This window comes from Oncorhynchus gorbuscha, linkage group LG18 (genome assembly GCF_021184085.1).
Source record: "Oncorhynchus gorbuscha isolate QuinsamMale2020 ecotype Even-year linkage group LG18, OgorEven_v1.0, whole genome shotgun sequence".
NCBI lineage: Eukaryota > Metazoa > Chordata > Actinopteri > Salmoniformes > Salmonidae > Oncorhynchus > Oncorhynchus gorbuscha.
In genome coordinates, this window is record NC_060190.1 from 48,115,196 (window position 1) to 48,136,496 (window position 21,301).

The 21,301-nt window shown below is 44.0% G+C and overlaps 1 protein-coding gene across 3 annotated transcripts in view; it reads right to left on the reverse strand.

Moving 5' to 3' along the window:
- Nucleotides 1-20,827, reverse strand: part of c1ql4b (complement component 1, q subcomponent-like 4b) — a 22,095-nt gene extending 1,268 nt beyond the window's left edge. The window contains exons 1-2 of one of the 3 annotated variants that reach the window (XM_046312526.1): nucleotides 20,318-20,827; nucleotides 17,892-18,568 (exon numbers count right to left, since the gene is read on the reverse strand). In XM_046312526.1, coding sequence (XP_046168482.1) covers nucleotides 17,892-18,437 — 546 coding nt within the window. In that variant the 5' untranslated portion in view covers nucleotides 18,438-18,568; nucleotides 20,318-20,827. Of the gene's footprint in view, nucleotides 1-17,891; nucleotides 19,684-20,317 lie in introns of all 3 variants that reach the window. The other 2 variants (XM_046312525.1, XM_046312524.1) reach the window with 2 other exon arrangements.
- Nucleotides 20,828-21,301: the final 474 nt, after the last annotated feature.

Below are 21,301 nucleotides of genomic sequence, written 5' to 3' on the forward strand. Positions count from 1 at the left end.
CCTTTTCTGCCAGTCGGCTTGACCCTCCCGTCCTGCTCTGTGAATGAGTGACTCACTGCATACCCACAGAACAAGGCTGTGGCTGTTGGACAAAAATGGAGGAAAACTAAACACTGGCGGACCTATCATCCTTCCACTTCCTCCTCTCTACCTTATTTTCTTCTGTATCCACTTCTTACACTCTAAATTTCAAGCCTCTGCTTCCAACCCTGGGAAACTCCTTTCCACCTTCTCCTCCTTCCTTAATCCTCCACCTCCTCCCCCTCCCTACTCCCTCTCTGACGACTTTGTCAACCACTTTGAAAAAAAGTCCACTCCTCACACAGAACTACCATATGCCCTGACCTCTTTCTCCACTCATTCTCCAGTTGAAATCCTGTGACTATTGATGTCCAGTCACCCGACAACCTGCCCACTCAACCCCATCCTCTCTTCCCTTCTCTAGACTATCTATGGAGACTTCCCATTACTCACTTTCCTCATCAACTCATCCCTGACCACTGGTTCCGTCCCCTCTGACTTCAAGATGGCCAGAGTCGCTCTCCTCCTCAAGAAACCAACATTCAACCCCTCTGATGTCAAAACTACAGGTATCCCTTCTTTTTTTTCTCCAAACACTTGAGCGTGCGTCTCTGACCAACTCTCTCGTTATCTCTCTCAGAATGATCTTCCTGACCCTAACCAGTCAAGACGGGTCACTCAACTGAGACTGCTCTCTTCTGTGTCACGAAGGCTCTCCGCTCTGCCAAAGCGGACTCGCTCTCCTCTCTTCTCATCCTCCTAGATCTATCCACTGCCTTTGACAATGTGAACAATCAGATCCTCTTCTCCACCCTGTCAGGGCTGAGCTTCTCAGGCTCTGCACACTCCTGGATGGCATCCTACCTGGCAGGGTGCTCTGCTGGTGTCCCCCAGGGCTCGGTTCTAGGCCCTTTCTTCTTTTCTCTATGCACCAAGTCACTCAGGTCCGGCATATCCTCTGATGGTCTTTCCTATCATTCCTATGTAGATGACACTCAACTACTTTTCTCATTCTCCCTTCTGACACACAGGTGGCGACATGCATCTCTGTGTATCTGGCAGATATCTTAGCTTGAATGTCAGCCCACCACTCCAAGCTCAACCTCGACAAGACAGAGCTGCTCTTCCTCTCGGGGATGTCCTGCCCGCTCAAAGACCTCTCCATCACTGTCGACAACTCCACGGTGTCACCCTCCCAGAGTACAAAGAACCTTGGCATGATCGTGGACAACACCATGTCATTCTCTGCAAACTTCAAAGCAGTGACTCACTCCTGCAGGTTTATGCTCTACAATATCCGTTGAGTACATTCTTCACATAGGAAGCAGCGCAGGTCCTAATCCAGACATTTGTCATCTCCCGTCTGGACTATTGCAACTCTTTGTTGTCTGGGCTCCCCACTTGTGCTTATCAAACACCTGCAACTTATACAGAATGTAGCAGCCCGTCTGGTGTTCAACCTTCCCAAGTTCTCTCACGTCACCCCGCTCCTCCGTACACTCCACTGGCTTCCAGTTGAAGCTCGCATCCACTACCAGACCATGGTGCTTGTCTACTGAGCAGCAAGGGGAACTGCCCACCCCCAACTTCAGGCTATGCTCAAACCCTACATCCCAACCCAAGTACCCCATTGTGCTATTTCTGGTCTCTTGGCTGTCCCATCCCTACAGGAGGACAGCTCCTGCTCAGTCCAGTCAAAGCTCTTATCTGTCCTGGCACCCCAATAGTGGAACCATAGAGATCCTATTAAATAACTAGAGGGGCTATACTGTAGTGTTTTTGCATACTTTACTGTAGTATTTACAGTTTACTATAGTATAAATACTGTAGTAAAAAAATAGTAAAAAAATAGTAGTACATACTATAGTACTTACTGTAGTGTTTTTGCAGACTAGTATTTACTGAAGTGTTTTGCGGACTGTAGTATGCTATGCTGTAGAATTTACTGTCGAGTTTGTGCAAACTGTAGTATACTGTAGTATTTACTGTAGTGTTTTTTGGGGGACACTACTGTAGTATTTACTAACGTGTTTGTGTATTATTATCTTTGACAATGAAGTGGGGGGCTTTCATCATCAATACACAGTTTTTTAAAAGAAAGAATCAAAGCAGACCTGAGCTTATAACTTATTTTTCAAAAAGATGATGTCTACATTGTCTGGGGAGAGGGAAGACCTCTTTACAGTCACTATGTCCCCTGCCGTGGAGGACACCCTCTCACTAGGAAATGAAGTGCCAGGCACAGCCAGGTAGCATCTTGCCATCATGGCAATGTGAGGAAGCATCCATTCCAGTGGATCACCATCCACTGGAATGTCGCTTGCTGCCTTATAGGATGCCACCTCCTCTTTGATGGTGTTGGCAAATGTCTAATCAAAAATTATGATTCTGATAGCAATAGCATAGACTTAGATTAGACTGTAATATATTTATTATTTAAGTAATTCACTTTCATTTATTTGTTTACCTCTTCAGTGGCCTCAATGTCAGTGGTGAGATCACTGTATGTCCTCCGGTGTAGGGCAGGGTCTAGGTGAGACAGGGACTTGAACCTTGGATCCAGTGCAGTAGATCTATGAAGGTAGTCCTGTACACTAGGGGGGTATCTGGGGGTTCAGGTCCTGTCTAAAGGCAGCCTTGACATCTTTAATTGTTACGCCTGTTGTCGGAAGGCATGGACCAAAGCACAGCGTGGTAAGTGTTCATGATTTTTAGTTATCAAAACACTCGAACAAAATAACAACGTGAAAGACGAACAGTTCTGTAAGGCAAATAAACTATACAGAAAACAACTACCCACAAAACACAGGTGGGAAAAAAAGGCTGCCTAAGTACGATAGACAGCTGCCTCTGATTGGGAACCACACTCGACCAAAAACAAATAAATAGAAAATATAGAAATAAAGAAACTAGAATGCCCACCCTAGTCATTCCCTGGCCTAACCAACATAGAGAATAAAAACCTCTCTATGCCCCCCGAAAGGTGCGGACTCCGGCCGCAAAACCTGACTCTAAAGGGGACCCCCCTCCGCCCGCAGATCCCTTCGCTTTGGTGGCGGCCCTAGTGCATGGACCTTCCCTGGAGAAACCGGGCCACAGATCATCGCCGGAGGAACCTGACTACCGATCATCGCCGGAGGCTCCGGACTGAGGACCGTCGCTGCAGGCTCCGGACTGGGGACCGTCGCTGCAGGCTCCGGACTGGGGACCGTCGCTGCAGGCTCCGGAATGGGAACCGTCGCCGCAGGCTCCGGACCGGGAACCGTCGCTGGAAGCTCCGGACTGGGAACCGTCGCTGGAAGCTCCGGACTGGAGACCGTCGCTGGAAGCTCCGGACTGGAGACCGTCGCTGGAAGCTCCGGACTGGAGACCGTCGCTGGAAGCTCCGGACTGGAGACCGTCGCTGGAAGCTCCGGACTGGGGACCGTCGCTGGAGGCTCCGGACTGGGGACCGTCGCTGGAGCCTCCAGATTGCGGATGAGCGCTTGAGGCTTCGTGCCATGGATCCTCACTGCAGGCTCCAGGCCATGGATCATCACCAGAGGGTCCGTGCCATGGATCATCACTGGAGGCTTTGTACCATGGATCATCACTGGAGGCTTCGTGCCATGGATCAATACTGGAGGCTTCGTGCCACGGATCATCACTGGAGGCTTCGTGCCATGGATCATCACTGGAGGCGCCGTGCCATGGATCATCACTGGAGACTTCGTGCCGTGGATCATCACTGGATGCTTCGTGCCGTGGATCATCACTGGAGGCTCCGTGCCATGGATCATCACTGGAGGCTTCATACCATGGATCATCACTGGAGGCTTCGTGCCATGGATCATCACTGGAGGCTTCGTGCCACGGATCATCACTGGAGGCTTCGTGCCATGGATCATCACTGGAGGCTTCGTGCCATGGATCATCACTGGAGGTTTCATGCCATGGATCATCACTGAAGGCTTCGGGCCATGGATCATCACTGGAGGCTCCGTGTCATGGATCATCACTGGAGGCTCTGTGCCATGGATCATCACTGGAGGCTCCGTGCCATGGATCATCAGAGTATGGCCTCATATCTGCAGTGATAAATATCCCAATAGATTTGGTGATGGCTTTAGACTGATCTGATTCTGCAGCAAAGGGCTTAAATGGCGCGGTGCGAAGTTGTCTCTTGGATGAGTTGGCTCCCGTCACTGACACACCAGGGTGATGACGCTATAAATATGTTGCCATGCTCTATGTATTTCCATGATCATCATTTCTTGTGGCACAATGCCTACACACCGTAATGAGGTTGTCCACTACCCTTCTTCCATCATCATACTTGACAGGGAAGCCAACATGCTCCCATACATGAGACTTAAATGAAGCGGCAGGCTTTTCCAGTTCTTCAGCTCCTCCGCTAAGCCATGGCTGAAACTGCTCTTATTTCTTCATTGCTTTTTGCAACGTGAGTATCCGCGAGTGATTCGTTGGGATTCAACATGCCTCGTTCACGTGAACAGTACACACAACTGCTTTTAAAAAAACAATCTAACCTTCAGGCTTCAGAGTAAAACACAGCATACATCTGTCTTGTCTTTATCTTCTCACTGCAACTCTGCATCGATATTTAGGGAATTATTACTTTAAAAAGTAACAGCGACAGTAAAACTGTATTTCACACTGGTTAAATATGGTCAAACTTAGCAAATGATCTGGGGTTCACATGCGTGCCGAACCCGTGGGGATGATCCTCACAGATCAACTAAGGTCCATTACACCACTAGAAAATAGCTAAAAAAGTAAAATAACAATAGCGAGGCTATATACATGGGGTACCGGTACAGAGTCCGTGTGCAGTGGCACTGTGGTATTTGTTATGTGGGATGAACCTTCAAAGTTCCAGAATGGGGCATTTTACTTATGTAATAAAATAAAAGTAAGGCATACGATATATCAGAGATTGTGTAATAGAATTATTGTCAGCGTAAAATATTGTCATATAATTATAAATACAGTTTATATACGTTTCTGTGTAAATAGCCTCTAAAATATTTTTCAACAGAATGTATAAATTGTTTTTCTTGGAAAATGTCAGTACTTGTTGCATTTACAACTTGTCTAAGCCCTATCATCAACTGAATGCAGTCAGTGTATGGCTGTGGATTCACTGCATTGTTTGATTGTAATGCTGGCATATTGGCGGTTAATTTGAAGTTAAACTGTCTGGCTAGTTAGCTAACAAATACACAGTGCAGATAAATACTTCAAATTCATTAATACAGTACTGGCAAACCATGTTTGACCAACTCACCTATCAAAAGGGCTGAACTTTATCCCATTACAAGAAGGTTCATGTCCATTCTAGTATTCTAATTCCTTATTCTATGTTTGGAACCAGCTTCCTCGTGATGCTAGGACAGCTGAGTACCTGCCCCTCTTCCAAAACCATCTGAAACCCTACATCTTCAAAGAGTATCTTAAATAAGACATCTGTCTTATCCCATCCCACACCCATTTCCTTGCACTCATCTTCTCCTACGAGCACTGACTTTGCTGATAATTTCCTTATTGAGGAAAAATGTACTTACTATGACTGTGATATGTGGTTGTCTCACCTAGAGCGATGAATGCACAAACTGTAAGTCACTCTGGATAAGAGTGTCTGCTAAATGACTAAAATGTAAACATGGAGACTCTTGCACTCCCACGCCCCCTTGTAACCCTTCCTGTTGTCCCTGCTTCCTCATACACCACCCCACCACAGACAACCGTGCCCACTGGCCCGGACCCATCTCTCCCACTGAGCAACCACTCTAATTCTCCTCTCTGTGGTACATTGGCCTCATGTCTGTAATGTAATCATGGCCTGAGGTTGAGCCTTGGTCGTCATGGTCATCTAAATGTTCATTACTGGGATGAGAAGGACACGGGGGAATATGGGCCGATTATGGCTCATCCCTATGTGTTAATTTACAACTACCCCTCCAAGACTATCTCCCTAACACACATACACATACTGTAAATCATAAATATTCACTACTAATGGCCCAAAAGAAGGAATATGGGTATTTCCCCACTGTCTTTATTTCTTATTTTTTACCTCTATCTTCTTCTCAGCTTCCCTCCTCCAATCTTCCCTCTATCCATCTTTTATCTCTCCATCCCTCTCTCTCTCTACTCCCATTTCTCATCTCATTCTCTTTTCTCTCTCTGAGCCGTGTAATGTTTTTTCCTCCTTCACTCCGGGGTCTTTGTGTAATGTCATCGGTACAGAGGCCTTCCTGTCCAATGTATTGCTCTAAATAGAAGAGCTGTGTATTGACCTTTGACCCAGAGCCTTCATTAAGAACACAACCTCACACTATCGATTAATCGGGATGCCCAGCACCTATTGCAGTGGAAGAATGATAGAGAGCGCCTCCTAGATGGTTTAGTTGGGGTCAGGGTAGACATGCTTCAACAGAGCATCAATCTCAATGTTCCTCATAGTCATAATATAGAAATCAGCTTAACGTGATTAGAACATGGTTTTAACTTATCTTTGCTTTCCTATTTAATAATGAAGTATTTTACAAACTCTCACCAGTCATGAATTTATATGTATGCCTCAAACAATTATACACGTATATTCCATTTATATTCATTATACATGGTAAAACATAGGAAAAGACACTGCTCACGGTATACAAATTTTGTGTACACAAATGGCCTATAAAGAGTTGCACTACATCTTAAGTTGTGCCATTTCTTAATTGTCTGTTTGTAGCCCTAATTACTAAAGCTGCATATAATGAATAGTAACATCACCAGATAAATACCCAACTGCTCAAGCATGGGATCCATTTAATCGTGGAAAAATTAAATACACTAGCGCATCTATATTAATTCATGCAAATCTGATACCCTCACTCCATCCTTGTCTCTCTCCTAGGACTGGCTGAGGATATGTTCCATCATCTCAACCTGTCACCTACTCCCTGTCCCCTGTGATCGGTTAGACATATCAAATTAAACTAACCATTTCTCCACAACCTGGTTGGCAATAACGTTTTCTTTTCTTTGCACATATCATCAATTTAACTGATTAGGCTACTCACGGAATTTTCCCATATTCTTAAAGGCCAGAATATCTCTTTCCATGTACAACTTGTTACATGGGCCTTTTTTTTCTTGCCAAAGACTCACGTGAATCGATCCGTTCCCTTTGTTGTTTTTAATTCAACTCACATCACTCTATTAATTGTTCTGTCTCTCCCTCTCCGCCTAACACCCCCTCCATCATCCTGCCTCCGTCCGCACCCCCTCACTATCTCTTCATTCTGGACTCATCTATCCATCTTTTTTTGTCCTTTCCCCAGAATGAGATGCAGGTCACGCTTGCGGATTCTTCCCCTGCCATGGCAGTGTTGGCGGGAGCGGCGGCTAAGCGTGTCCCTGTCCGGTCTAAATTGGATTGATTAACGGTGCGCTGCTGTGCCAGGTCTCCCGGGACCCCCTCCAACAACCCCCTCCCCCCCTCCCCCTAACTCCAGAGGCTACAGGGCTCGGTAATTGGTAGTCGAACAGCCATGGCAGCTCCCTCCTTAATGGCTCCCACTCCTCAATAACTCCATACAATCACAATAAATGGGGCCACAGAATAGGCTACTGCGGTCAGATGGTCTCCTGAAACAGTGGCGGGAGGTCAGAATAAAAATCCATGCTTGGCTACACACACTGTTGTCTATAAAAGCTGCTGGACTAGTAGTATTTTCTTTAGTAGTATTTTTTTTTATGTATCTCAGGTAGTCTGGAGACACATAAAGGAATTGCATCTTTTAAAGATCGTTTGCCATCTTCTATAGACTTCCTGGTCTCTGAGAGAAATGAATGACTCCCGTGAGGAGGATCTGTGATGTGGTTTTGTGTAAAACTAAATTGAGAACGGAGAGGCTGACTTGCTGTCAATCCCAACATCTGTCTACATGGTTGAGTGGCATTAATCCCCTGACATTCTCTGAGTTGTGTTTTGAGGGGCGGGCAAGGAGGAGAACCTTTCCAGGAGAACCTTTTTCCATAGATGTATAGCTAGGCGGCTTATGTTAATCTACACTGGGTTGTTGTGGTTTAGGGTTAAGGTTAGTATTATAGTTTGGTATGGGCCTTGCCACATCCTTCTGTCATTCTCTCTTGGTAGCACTTGGTCATTCCTGGTTCACAGGTGGGACATTTGTGTAGAACTGTGGTAGCAATACAACTACGAACCAAAGCTTGTCAGTAGGGATGTCATGATTGTTGGTCATATTGGTATCATACGATATATAGTCTAATAAGTATCAGGCGATATCATTAATAGTATCAGACGATATATCGCCATATCAGTATTGGACGATAATGGCAACAACAACAAATAACAGCATATAAAGGGTTTCTGAGAATCTTTTTCATAAGAAATATGAAATAGTAAAACATCTTATCGAGCAATTGGCCAGCTTTTACTTAACGTATGCCACTGCCCAGTTTTTAATTCAAGGTCAAATGGCATGATTGAATATCCCAAAGCTACCAATATGCTACCTTCAACCTCAAACTGCATGCAGAGACATCAAAATGGTATACATGAGTTGGTCTGACTCCCAAGTCCAACATACCAAAGTATCCCTTTAAAGGGTCATAACAAGGGCTGTGACAATGCTGGTGTGTACCCCTCCTCCCTACAGTGACCCTTTAAACATGGCATTCAGCTAATTATATTTGCTAGCGATAAGGAGGCCTGGTTATTTATGACTTCTGGCACAGAGCCATAGGGGACATTACTTCACATTACTTCAGGCTCAGACAGCAGAAAATATATTCAGTCGCTGACATTTAATGTGTAATGTTTATGATTAATGTATAGTTGCATTGTACTTCCTAATATAACCTAGTGGCTCAACAGTAATTCTGCCCAACAATGAAGCATCATGGTGTAACATTTAAAAACCATGTTGGTGAAACCAGTGTATGAAAATGAGAATACATGTACTGATGAAGTCAAATATATTTCAACTTATCACTGCAATGGAGCGGAATGTTCTGTTTTTTCCTTTCAAAACTGGTTAAAATGACTACTTTTACCCTGTAGGCACCTGCGACTTACCACAGGTGAGATACACAACACATTAAATTAGAATTATTCCCTCCAACCAATTTAGAATTTTGAATAATTTAGTCCTGGCCATTTCTTTGAAGTAAAAAAATATAAATTTCAGTTTATATTTTATTTCTTGGTCCTGTGCAGTTCTAAATCAAACAAATACTCTTATGAACATGAAAGTTTTTCAATTTCAACTTATTTTAGAAGAAATAGTGAATCATGCAAAGGTGCATTTGTATGTAGGGTCTTATTTATGATGTTACCCTCAACTCTAAAGTAAGTGCATGGTCAAACAGCAACGAGAAAATAATAATTTGTATAAATAAATACAGCATACCAATTACAGAGCATATTGTAAATGCTACCACCATAAATGTTACCGTACCAGAATTTCCACAAAGGGAACAGGCGGAGCAGTCTGATTAGAGAACCAGAGCAGTGAATCTCAGTTTGGGCTCTCACCCAGTAACTATCAAAATGAAACCTTGTTTTCTCTAAGAGGGGAGGAGGGGGAGCAGTGGGAGTGTGAAAGAGAGAAAGGCAAATCGGGATTATTGTCAACTGCAGTGGAGATTGATATCGACAAGGGAGTGAATTCCTGTCTGTTGGCCAAATGCCGTGCCGACTTGAGCTGCTGCTGGGGAGAGCGAGGGCCCGCGGGACGACAGGGAGGATAACACTGCCTCCACTTTTCATTATTGGGGCACCATTAAATAGGAGAGGGAGAGAGATAGAGAGAGATGGACAAAGGGAAGGAGCTAAAGACACAGAGAGGAGAGAGGGAGGTGGAGACAGAGAGTCCGTGGAGAGCAGAAGGCAGAGAAGGAGAGCCGGGAGAGTACAGGGGAAAAGGGAATGGGGTAAAGAGAAAGGAGAGGAGAGGGATGGTGAAAACGAGGGTAAGTGAGAGAGATTTAGAACGAGACCACAGGAGGGAGCAGCTGCGTGCCACTTTAACAGTCCAAGCACAAGACGGGTGAGGGGAGCCAAACTGGAGGGGGGCTGGAGTATGTGGAGGGAGGGAGTCCATTGGGTAACAAACTGATCAAGCGAGCCGATTTCAGGGGGGCAAGAATGAGACTGGGGAGGTGGGGGTCTGCGTTGCCTCTGTTATTTTGGTGTTTTTCAGTGGTGCCCTGCTCCTCTGGTAATAAAACTGACAGGATTCATTCACCGTGATGTACAGACCTCTCAGAGCGGAGCGAGAAGATTGAGAGGGGTCTCTTAAACTCACCTGTGGGACCACTATGGGCAGAGAGGCAGGGGTCGAGGAGGGGGGAGAACTGATGGAAATATCCAGTTTATGCAATGCTATAGCGCTCTGTCTGTCTGTCTGTCTGTCTGTCTGTCTGTCTGTCTGTCTGTCTGTCTGTCTGTCTGTCTGTCTGTCTGTCTGTCTGTCTGTCTGTCTGTCTGTCTGTCTGTCTGTCTGTCTGTCTGTCTGTCTGTCTGTCTGTCTGTCTGTCTGTCTGTCTGTCTGTCTGTCTGTCTGTCTGTCTGTCTGTCTGTCTGTCTCTCTGGTCAGCGTTAAGGTGTGCTCTGTTACCATTAGAGTGGTGGTTGTGGAAGCCCTTGAGCAACCATGTGGGTCTGACCCCTAATTGGCATGCTAAATGCTAATATATTGCCATGACACTCTGGACCTAAGGTGAAGATGTTGATTAGAAAGTCCCTAATTGGCTCTGGGCTGGGACGTACCAATGGTGGAGACTGTTCAATTGGATATAAAGGGGTTTCAGCTACAGACGACTCTACCTGCAGAGCATCAACTATAAAGCAGCAATAGATTGAGCAATGACATTAAGTTAAGTGACAGTCAGTCACAGGTAATTTGCTACCCTCTATTGACAATTTGGACATGATGAATATTGGGATCCTTGTGATATTTACCAATACAAACACGTATGCTGGCAGGTAGATGCACAAGTATGCACACAGGAAGGCAGACTCAAGCATGCATGCACACAAATAGGCATGCGCACACACAGGCACATACATTTCCTTGGACCTTGCTAACCAGTGTTTTCTCCTACATATCATCTGATTACAATGATATCTGTGTGTGTGTACATAGCCCATCTGTAAATAGCCCATCCAACTACCTCATCCCCCATACTGTTATTTATTTAGCTCCTTTGCACCCCAGTATCTCTACTTGCACACTCATCTTCTGCACATCTATCACTCCCGTGTTTAATTGCTTTATTGTAGTTATTTTGCCACTATGGCCTATTTATTGCCTTACCTCCCTAATCCTACCTCATTTGCACACACTGTATATAGACCTTTTCAATTGTATTATTGACTGTATGTTTGTTTATTCCATGTGTAACTCTGTGTTGTTGTTTGGATCGCACTGATTTGCTTTATCTTGGCCAGGTCGCAGTTGTAAATGAGAACTAGTTCTCAACTAGCCTACCTGGTTAAATAAAGGTGAAATAAAATAAAATAAATAAAAGTGTGGTTGGGTCTTGCAAACATCACGTGACTGATTAAACATTTACTTCACAGCCAATCCAAAGACATCTCACACCACTGCCATTTCCATAGAGGGATCAAGCTGTCATGGTGGGGAGATATTATTCATTGGCTACCTTTAGTTCCCACATTATATAATACCATGAGTCATGAGTTAATGCCATACTTTTAGCCTTCACTCTCTATTCTGGCAAATGTTATGCTTCCAACGTCATATACACGTTCAGGATCTCTATGGGCTAAATGCTCTATATCCTCCCGTACCAAGAAAATGGTCTTTATCAAACCCATCCTGACATTTGAACACTCCTCAATGAGAAAACCCAACCTTTGGGATGAACTATTGAAGTGTGAGGCAAAATGAGAAGGACAACAAAGACAAGACAAAAGACCGGAAAAGGAAGAGAAGGGAGGCCTATTAGTCTGCACTGTATAAAGGCCAGTGATGATTAGAGAAATGCATGGACATATAGTGTGTGTGTGTGTGTGTGTGTGTGTGTGTGTGTGTGTGTGTGTGTGTGTGTGTGTGTGTGTGTGTGTGTGTGTGTGTGTGTGTGTGTGTGTGTGTGTGTGTGTGTGTGTGTGTGTGTGTGTGTGTGTGTGTGTGTGTGTGTGTGTGTGTGTGTGTGTGTGTGTGTGTGTGTGCGTGCATACAAGTGTGCGTGAGTGAGTGCATGAGAGGGAGAAAGAAACACACAGCAAAACTGCATTTGTGGTGTACGGACTCATGAATGTCCTCCTGTGTGGCTCAGTTGGTAGCGCATGGTGCTTGCAATGCAAGGATCCTTGGTTCAAACCCCAAGGGGGACAAGTGCAAAAACACATTCCTTTTTTCATAAGTCAAATGAATGACAAGAACCATTGCATGGAAAATGTGCCCTAACATAAAACGCAGCGATGTCATTTCCAAGGAAGTGTTATGAATATACACTTATACCAAAGCTTTGCTGTTGCAGTTTCAAACCACGTGTATGTTCTACAAACTCCGGATGACAAGTAAGGGAACATCAAAACAAATGTAGTCATTAAGTCCTGTGTAGCAGACAGTATCTGGAAGGCTGTACTAAACTAACACCTCCACTGAAACCGATGGTAATTAGTAGCCGCTAATCCTGACAGCGGATACATCAGGCCCACTAAATGAGATCTAGCGCTTCACACAGTTGTCCAAAAATGAGCAACTAGCATCATTAATTAATGAGCTAATTAAGTTGATGTTGGACCGGATCCCTTCTGAAGTGAACATGACTATGTTTAGGATCAGAATGGTATAACTACATTGATATGTATAGCCTAAAGTTGAACTGAATGGAAAAAATACTCCCTCTCGTTCTCCAGTAGCCTATGTCCTCTGTGAGGTGTGCAAAATGGCTGAGCCGTGTGAAGTGGGAAGCGGGCCGCGGTTCCAATGTTGTGTTGGGCTTAATTAGTGCTCAGTCTGTCTCCAGGTCTCTTTCTCCAATAGGTCAAATCAAACCAAATGCCACAGTCCTGTAATGGGGACACAGTCTCACAGGAGGCACAATGCTACTGAGCAGTCATGTTGGGTCTAAATGGTTCAGCAGCAGCTCTTTAAACACTGTACTGGACTCATCATAAACTATTATATAGAAGAAATATGGGGCCAACATGGGACAGGCAAGGCCTAGACACTCCCAAAATGACCAATCCATGCATTCCATACCGGCAATAAATATTAATGATAATCCCACTCCCAGCTCATCATCGCAAAGGGCAAAATCTATATTGGTTGTAAATTATAGATCCATGGGAAAGGTCACTTACTTTAACAAAAATCTGTTGGTGGCTCACGAAATATGGAGAGAGGAGATCTGACAGCTCACTAGGGTATGCAGGCTTTTCAGTTGTGAGCTGTGATCAGACATAATATAACTTCCTTCAATAGATGTCTAATAGGTACACTGGACACACTGGACACACTGGACACACTGGACACACTGGACACACTGGACACACTGGACAATATGTCAAGAAGCACACGTGAAGGATTCATCATCCATCTAGCAATATCAGATGTTCAGAGATTTACGACTGTCAAGGTCTTTAATCATTTGAATTTCTTCCACCTTTCTGACACTGGCCCTCTCTTTCACGCCATCGCTCCTCATCTGTTTTCTTTATGTTGATCTGATCCAGTGCTCTCATGTTGGCCTCGCTGTAGCAGTGTGTCTCTCATCCCGTATGTCCGCTCTCCTTTGTTTATCCATCCATCGTTCTCTCCTCCCTTGATCTCTCTGTCTCCCCACTTGTCTGCAGCCTGCCTCCCGCTTACCTACCCCCAGTTGTGTCGTAATCCCACCTCCCTTTGATTTACCGTGGATAAACCATATCTCTGTGTCAACGCCACAGCTGGGGGTGGCGTTGACACCTAGATCTGCCCTTTTGAGTTATAGTCAATGTAAATCACACGTACATCATTTTTTGCCCTGCACATGCTTCCCCTTAGTGACATCATAACATTCAGTTTCACTGCTCTGCAGATGACACACAGCTTTATTTACCAATCAGACCAAGTGGCCAAGCTAGCGTGGCTATCCTCCACAAGTGTCTTGCTGGCATGTAAATGTTGGATGTCTGACAATTTTCTCCAGCTCAATGATAAGAAATCGGAGGTTGTTTTATTTGGCCCCCACCTCGCTAGAACCTAGATTGTAAATAACCTTGGTCATTTGTCCACCAAAGTAAAGTCTATGGCCAGAAACCTTCTTTGACCCTGACTAAACCTCGAACTGCATGTAAAGAATGTTGTCCAGTCCTGCTTTTATCATCCAAGAAATAAAGCTAAAGTCAAGTATTTTATTTGAGTCACTGATCTGCAGAAAGTTATATATGCTTTTATTTCCTCATGCCTAAATTACTGTCACTCTTTGTATACGTCTCAGTCAGAAATCACTCCATCGTCTACAGGTAGTATAAAACTCTGCATCTGAGCTTTTACCCACCAGGAAATGTAACCATATCAGACCTATTGTAGCTTCTCTACACTGGCTACCAGTCACTGTTAGAATAGATTTAAAACGTTCAAGTCTTGGCTTGGTTTTGCCCCATCGTCTATCTCAGATATTTTATCTCCCTATGAGCAAGGATGCAGCCTGAGATTCTCTGGCAGGGCACTTTTGATCATTCCAAAGTCTAGTTTGAAAACGAAAGACCAGGCATGTTCCATTAGGGCCCCTAGACTTTGGAATGGTCCGTCAGTGATGCTTTTAATGTATGATTTTAATTAGCTATCTTTTTTTCATTCTCTATCCCCTGGTCTGTTGCTTTGTTAGTACTTTTATTTTATTATTTTATGATATGAAAAACTTTTACGTGTATTGAAAAGCGCTATACAAATAAAGTTATCATTATTATTATTACATAATTAGTACATACAACTACAGTTTGACGAGGAAACTCAGAATGACAGGTACAACAACTTAAATGGAACATCACAATGGACACATCACAATTTTCAATTTCTGACACAATCCAAAAGGTATGCCTACACAATGCAACTACCAATCATTGACGTTGATATTGGTACTCCTTGCTGTAACTTTGATGTTCATCCGTTTGTCTCTAGCTCTGGCTATACGATGTTCTCCCAGGGTTGTGTTTTCTAATTGACCCCATCGGTTAGCTCCCCTACGAGAGCACTTGTCTATTCACTGCAAAGTGGGACCACGAAGTGGAGTGGGCCTCTGAAGGGGGGGATGGGCACTGAATTAGATTAAATAATTCAGTTGATGGAAAAAATAATTAATGGGCAAGCCAATAGACAAGCCAGAAGAGACCAGAGGGAGGGGGGGGGGGGGGGGGACTTGTGTGTGTGTGTGTGTGTGTGGTGTGTGTGTAAGGTGTGTGTGTGAGAAGGGACGCACAGGTGGAAGGGAGAGGTTCTAATCTAAAGGCCATGAATGATTTAACAGCGGGAGAGGACAGGAATGACAATTTCAGTGACGGCACACGACAAACCAGGTCTGCCAATTATGCCTGGCATTTTCCTGTCTTCTTTACTGTGTACTTTATACACCCACTGTCAAATTGATGACTGGGGAGGCAGTGCGGAATCTACCTCTTAATAGACCTGCTCAAATAAATAGCCCGTGTTACGGGTGTATTGGGGAAGCTGGGAGAAGTGCCATGGTGGTACAGGATCCCAGGAGAAAACATTATAGACAAAACTTGTGAAATTAATGGTAACTAATAAAATGTTTAAATACTGTATGTGCCTGACCTGAACTCATCTATTCCACCACCAATTGGGTAGGTAACATTAATACTGAACACAAATATAAATGCAACATGCAACAATTTCAAAGATTTTACTGAGATACAGTTCATATGAGGAAATCAAATAAATAAATAAATTAGGCCCTAATCTATGGATTTTACATAACTGGGCAAGGGCGCAGCCATGGGTGGGCCTGGGAGGGCTTTTAGGCCCACCCACTTGCAAGCCAGGTCAACCCACTGGGGAGTCAGACCCAGCCAATAAGAATCCGTTTTTCCCCACAACAGGGCTTTATTACAGACAGAAATACTCCTCCGCACCCCCCCAGACAATCCCGCAGGTGAAGAAGCCGGATGTGGAGGTCCTGGGCTGGCGTGGTCACATGTGGTCTGCGGTTGTCAGTCAGGTTGGACGTACTGCCAAATTCTCTAGAACTTGTATACATACAACCCAGTGAAAACTGTCTGATGAAGACAGGTTAGATCCCTTACACTTAGATCTAGTTGTTTGTACTAGTTGACAAGGTGTAAGAAATCTTGAGACTAAAGGTAAGAAATCTTCAACTCTAGCATTTCCATGGAAGACAGTTTTACAGACATTTTTCGACGGATAGTTGAAGTTGTCCATGCCTACCAATATTTCATGAAAAAGCAGTAGCTATCAGGGTCGCGGTCGACTCAGTAACACACCGCTGCCTGGCTATACAGCCTGGAAATGATGTGTAAAGAAACCAAACACCAGTGTTTCATCCAAACACCCAGGCTGATTTGGCTTGGCTGGTAACAATGAGTCTAATTCTATTCCTCTCTGGTAAAGCCCTCTGTGTCGTTCTTCTGTTCCACACCACACATGTCAAAATCGAACCTCATCGAGTCAGGGTTTAATCCCTCAAGCTTGTCATGCATCTCCAGATGAGCAACTTTCAAGCCTTTTTTGGGGCTTTTTTTTTTTGCTTGTTTATTTATTGATGTTAAAGCCGGAGATCCTCAGAGGACAGTAGCCAGCTGTTGCGTTTTGGCGGCACTCCACAGAGATGTGGAGGATCGTTATCCTCTTGATCGCTTAGCTGTCACGGCATTCTCTCTCTTTCTCTCCTGCTGCCCAAATCAGGAGGTGGAACCCGACAAAGCGTAAAACTTGTTTATCTTCTATTAAGTGTGGGCTTACTTGTTCTTATTCAAATGCTGAATGAGTTATTTTATTCTCATAATAATCTCTACTTCAACATTCCTTCTTTCCCATTTTTATGTTTAATCTTGATTGCTTTGCTTAAGTCATCCTTCAAACATCTTACCAACAATAGAATACTCGGCCCACCTCATTTGGACTAGCAATAGCTAAATAGTTACTGTTGAGGGTTTAGGACGTTTAGGCCTAGCATACTTTGAAGTTGATTGGGATATGTAAGAGTTCCACTGTTCTTACCTGTGCCTTCATGTTTGAACAATAATACTCTCTGCGTGTACCTGTGTAAAATGCAGGTCCTCTGGTTAAATTTCCACCAGAATAGTTTTTTTTCAAGGTATTTGGATATTTAGTTAGGAAAACAAGTTGATAAATCTCTAAATCTTGCCTATAATCAGACCTTTCCTTTAATAATATAATAATAATGACACTTTTATCCGAAGTGACTGACAGTCATGAGCGAACACATTTGACATATGGGTAGCCCCAGCGGGAATCGAACCCATGACTCTTGGCATTCGTTACAAGCACCATGCTTTACCGACAGAGACTGATGACACATATGCATACAACTCTAACAATATACCCATTATAACCCTTTCTATTTTTCAGAGAGGCCTATGACAAGGAGAAACACATTAGAGAATAATGGAAGAAGAAGTGATTCAAGAAGGCATAGGCAGATTCTCATACTATTATAGAACTTCTGAACTGTTTTAGTGCAGGAACAATTGAGTGCTCATCTGTTTAGAATTATTATTTTTCTTCCATTTTTAATGGAAACTTTAGTGACATTTATTGAGAAACTGACACGGGTACGAGCAGCCAATTCCCCCAAATACACACGCACACACAACAATACACTCCTCTCTGACTCACCTGTCCATTCTTCTTCAGGTCGGCCCACATGCTGGTGCCATCTCCGCCCCTCATCAGGACATGGTAGGTGAAGAAGTAGATGCCAGGCAGGGGGCAGGTGAACTTGCCAGTACTGGGTTCATAGTAGTTCCCCACATTGGTCACCACATCGTCAAACCTCAACACTTCACTCCCTTCATGCTGTTTACGGAGGCCTGCATAGAAGGCAATCTTGGGGCTGTAGAAGGAGGGGACGTAGCCCCCTGGGCCAGGGCCAGCAGGCCCAGGGGGGCCTGGCTTGCCTGGTTCTCCAGGGGGACCTCTGGGGCCTGGGGGGCCAGGGGGTCCAGGGCTCCCACGAAACCCAGATTTGCCCCTTCTCCCTGTGAAGTCTGGGGGTTGGGGGGAGACAGCAGTCAGCTCGTGGCTTCCCTGTGGGGGGGTGAAAGAGTCGCACACCATCTTGCAGCTGCCGAGCATCTCATAATGGGTGCTCCCGCCCCCAGACGCGCCCCCTTTGGTGGTGTGAACCAATAAGGGGATGGCAACCAGCAGCACCAGCACCATGGCCACGCCCACTCCTGCCCCGATGACACGTTTCCTGCGGCTGAGCCGGGTGGCGGCCAGCGTAAGGAAGTCCTCCTCCCCCTTGGCCGGAACGGTGGTGCCGGCCAGAATGAACTCTGGGATAACCGGGACTAAGGGGAAAGATGGTGAGAGAGAGGTGCTGAGGGGGAAAGGGGAGGAGGCAGAGAGGTTCTACACCGCGAGTAGGTGGTGAGGTAGTTAGGTCAAATAAAGGGAAAGAAGGGGTAAATGAGGGAGAGTGAAAGGGTAAGAGGTTTATGAGGAGAGACTGGAAATTCAGGAGATTTCAATGTAAAGAAAGGAATGAGATGCTATAGGACACTGAAGGAACAACAAAGCTCAGGAGTTGTTGAAGTCAAATGTCAGGAGGAGAAACATGTTTTTCCCTTCCATTAAATAAAAATAACAAAAATGACTAGGTTTATCTTTGGATTTCTCAACCCCTTTTTCTTCACATCTATTTTTGAAGATTGGACTTTTCGTCCGCAAAGCAATATTTATTCATGTTTTTCATCCCTATTTTCAGTAAAGATCTCACTGATATCAAAAGTAGTATGTTATTATCTTTGGAGGACTAGAGGTGAAACCAGCCAGTTGAGTGTGGACACCTTCTCCGTGTTGCATACATGGGTTGAAACGGACTAAGTCACACATCCAGTTCTTTGGAAGGATAAATACAAGGGTTTTCCCTGGGATAGAATATAGTAGATTGTAGATGGTTCTAGAGGGTTCTTTAAAAATATAAATATTTTTCAGACAAAATGTCAGCAGAATCTCCTGTTGAAATGTCCTTATATTTCTCAGTTGGAGAGCTGTCAGGTGGGGTCTGCTGCTCCAGTATTCCCACTGGAGTCCATCTCACCCAAGGCGTTCAGTGAAGGACACTCACTTGTCTGGTCCAAGGATCAGTGGAAGAGAATGAAAAAAAATGTTTAAATCTCTGGTCTTTTTTCCTTCCTCTTTCCTTGTGCTTCTCTTTCTCTATGTATTTTAAATTTGCTTAATCCTGGGTGTGTTTTCCTCATGGGTAGACTAACACATTCCCCACTCAGATATATATATATATTTTTAAGTCAGTATTTATCAAAACACAGTTTTGAGAAAATGTTCTGTTCCTCATGAAAACTTGTTCCTCTGTTTTTTTTGTGGCGCGCTGAGTCGTAGCAGAGAATATCTCAGGTTCCACTGTTTACTTCCGAATCAGACATCTTGTGCCAGGAGCATTCTATGGGGGAAGGAAATATATTTTGAGATTGACCTGACTAAATTAATACAGTATTTTTTCACTATGGGCTATGGTTATGCCATAGTTATCAATGATCAGATACAATGAAGGGTAGATAATATCTAACCATTATCACAAATCAACTCACTAACACAATTACTGCAAAGCAGTAAAGTGTTTCAATTATCCTATTGGGACTGAGCTACATTTGATGTAAAAAATAAAATAAAAATGCAAGAAGTGTAAAGTAACATGATTTAAAACCATATTCCTAAATGGTTACATTTGTGCAAGATTGAACATTTACTTTGTGGATAAACGTGAGACTATTTGTTCTTTGGAATAATAAGAGTAATAATCAAATAAATAATAATAGCCAGGCCTAATAATAATTTTAAACCAAAAAGGTGCTTTGCATAATAAACTGGATTCGTAAATTCTTTGGACATAGGATAGTCAATGAATTATCAGTAGCGTAACTTTATTCAAGCATTCAAACACATTTCGATATTTCATGTGACCATTTACATGTATTATGTTCCTAAAAATTAAAAGATCTATGAGCGATAGAGAGGCTAATTTAAAACAAATCTGTAAAACGTTTGTAAAAATATATACATAAATCGTTGCTCACCTTTTCCTCCTCGTTGCTCAATAGAAGTGTCGATAATCTGCGATACGACGTGGTATGGTGATTTTCTCAGCCAAGTGCAGTCAGACTTTCAACGTGGTCGAGAAATCTGTGAGGACAGCTCATCCTCACCTTCGCCTTTTGAGATGCCAAGCTATAGAGTAGTCCGACGAACTCGAAAACTAACAGCAAGTCCACTTTCCGTTTTTTTCTAATTTGACCAAAATTGTTGTCGTAAACCACAAACTATTCACTCTGATTAAAGGCTAGCCTGCTACAATGAGCCGTCGTGCGCCAATCGTTATTTGTTTTCAGTCAGTGCGTAACAGATCACCCGGCCATCAACAACCGAGGCTAATAGACAGTGACTTAACTAATAGACAGTGACTTAACTAATTAACTTTTCACGTCCTTTTTATGGTCTAAAATATTCGAACGATACATTTTGTAGATTTTAATCTTGAAATCTACTGGTAAACGTCTTTACCGAAATGCAACAGTTCTCTCACTTGTTAGATTTCCTCTTTCCTCTGACAGTCTTGCGCTCCTCTCCCCCGCCCCCTCGAACAATGATTCTGCACGGTCCCATTCGCACACGGTCCCATTATTTGTTGACCTTTGGGCTATGTAGGTGCCACTATGCTCTTATTAGCGCCTTGATAACGTATTTTCTTACCTCTTTGTGTGTGTGTGTGTGTGTGTGTGTGTGTGTGTGTGTGTGTGTGTGTGTGTGTGTGTGTGTGTGTGTGTGTGTGTGTGTGTGTGTGTGTGTGTGTGTGTGTGTGTGTGTGTGTGTGTGTGTGTGTGTGTGTGTGTGTGTGTGTGTGTGTGTGTGTGTGTGTGTGTGTGTGTGTGTGTGTGTGTGTGGTTGAACAGAACTCTCACATTCTAGTGACATGACTGTTTAGGCTACCATACGTCACACTAATGTACAGCCTATTGTCATCAACACAATAGTGACATTTCGATTGTGTCTTACCCTGGGCT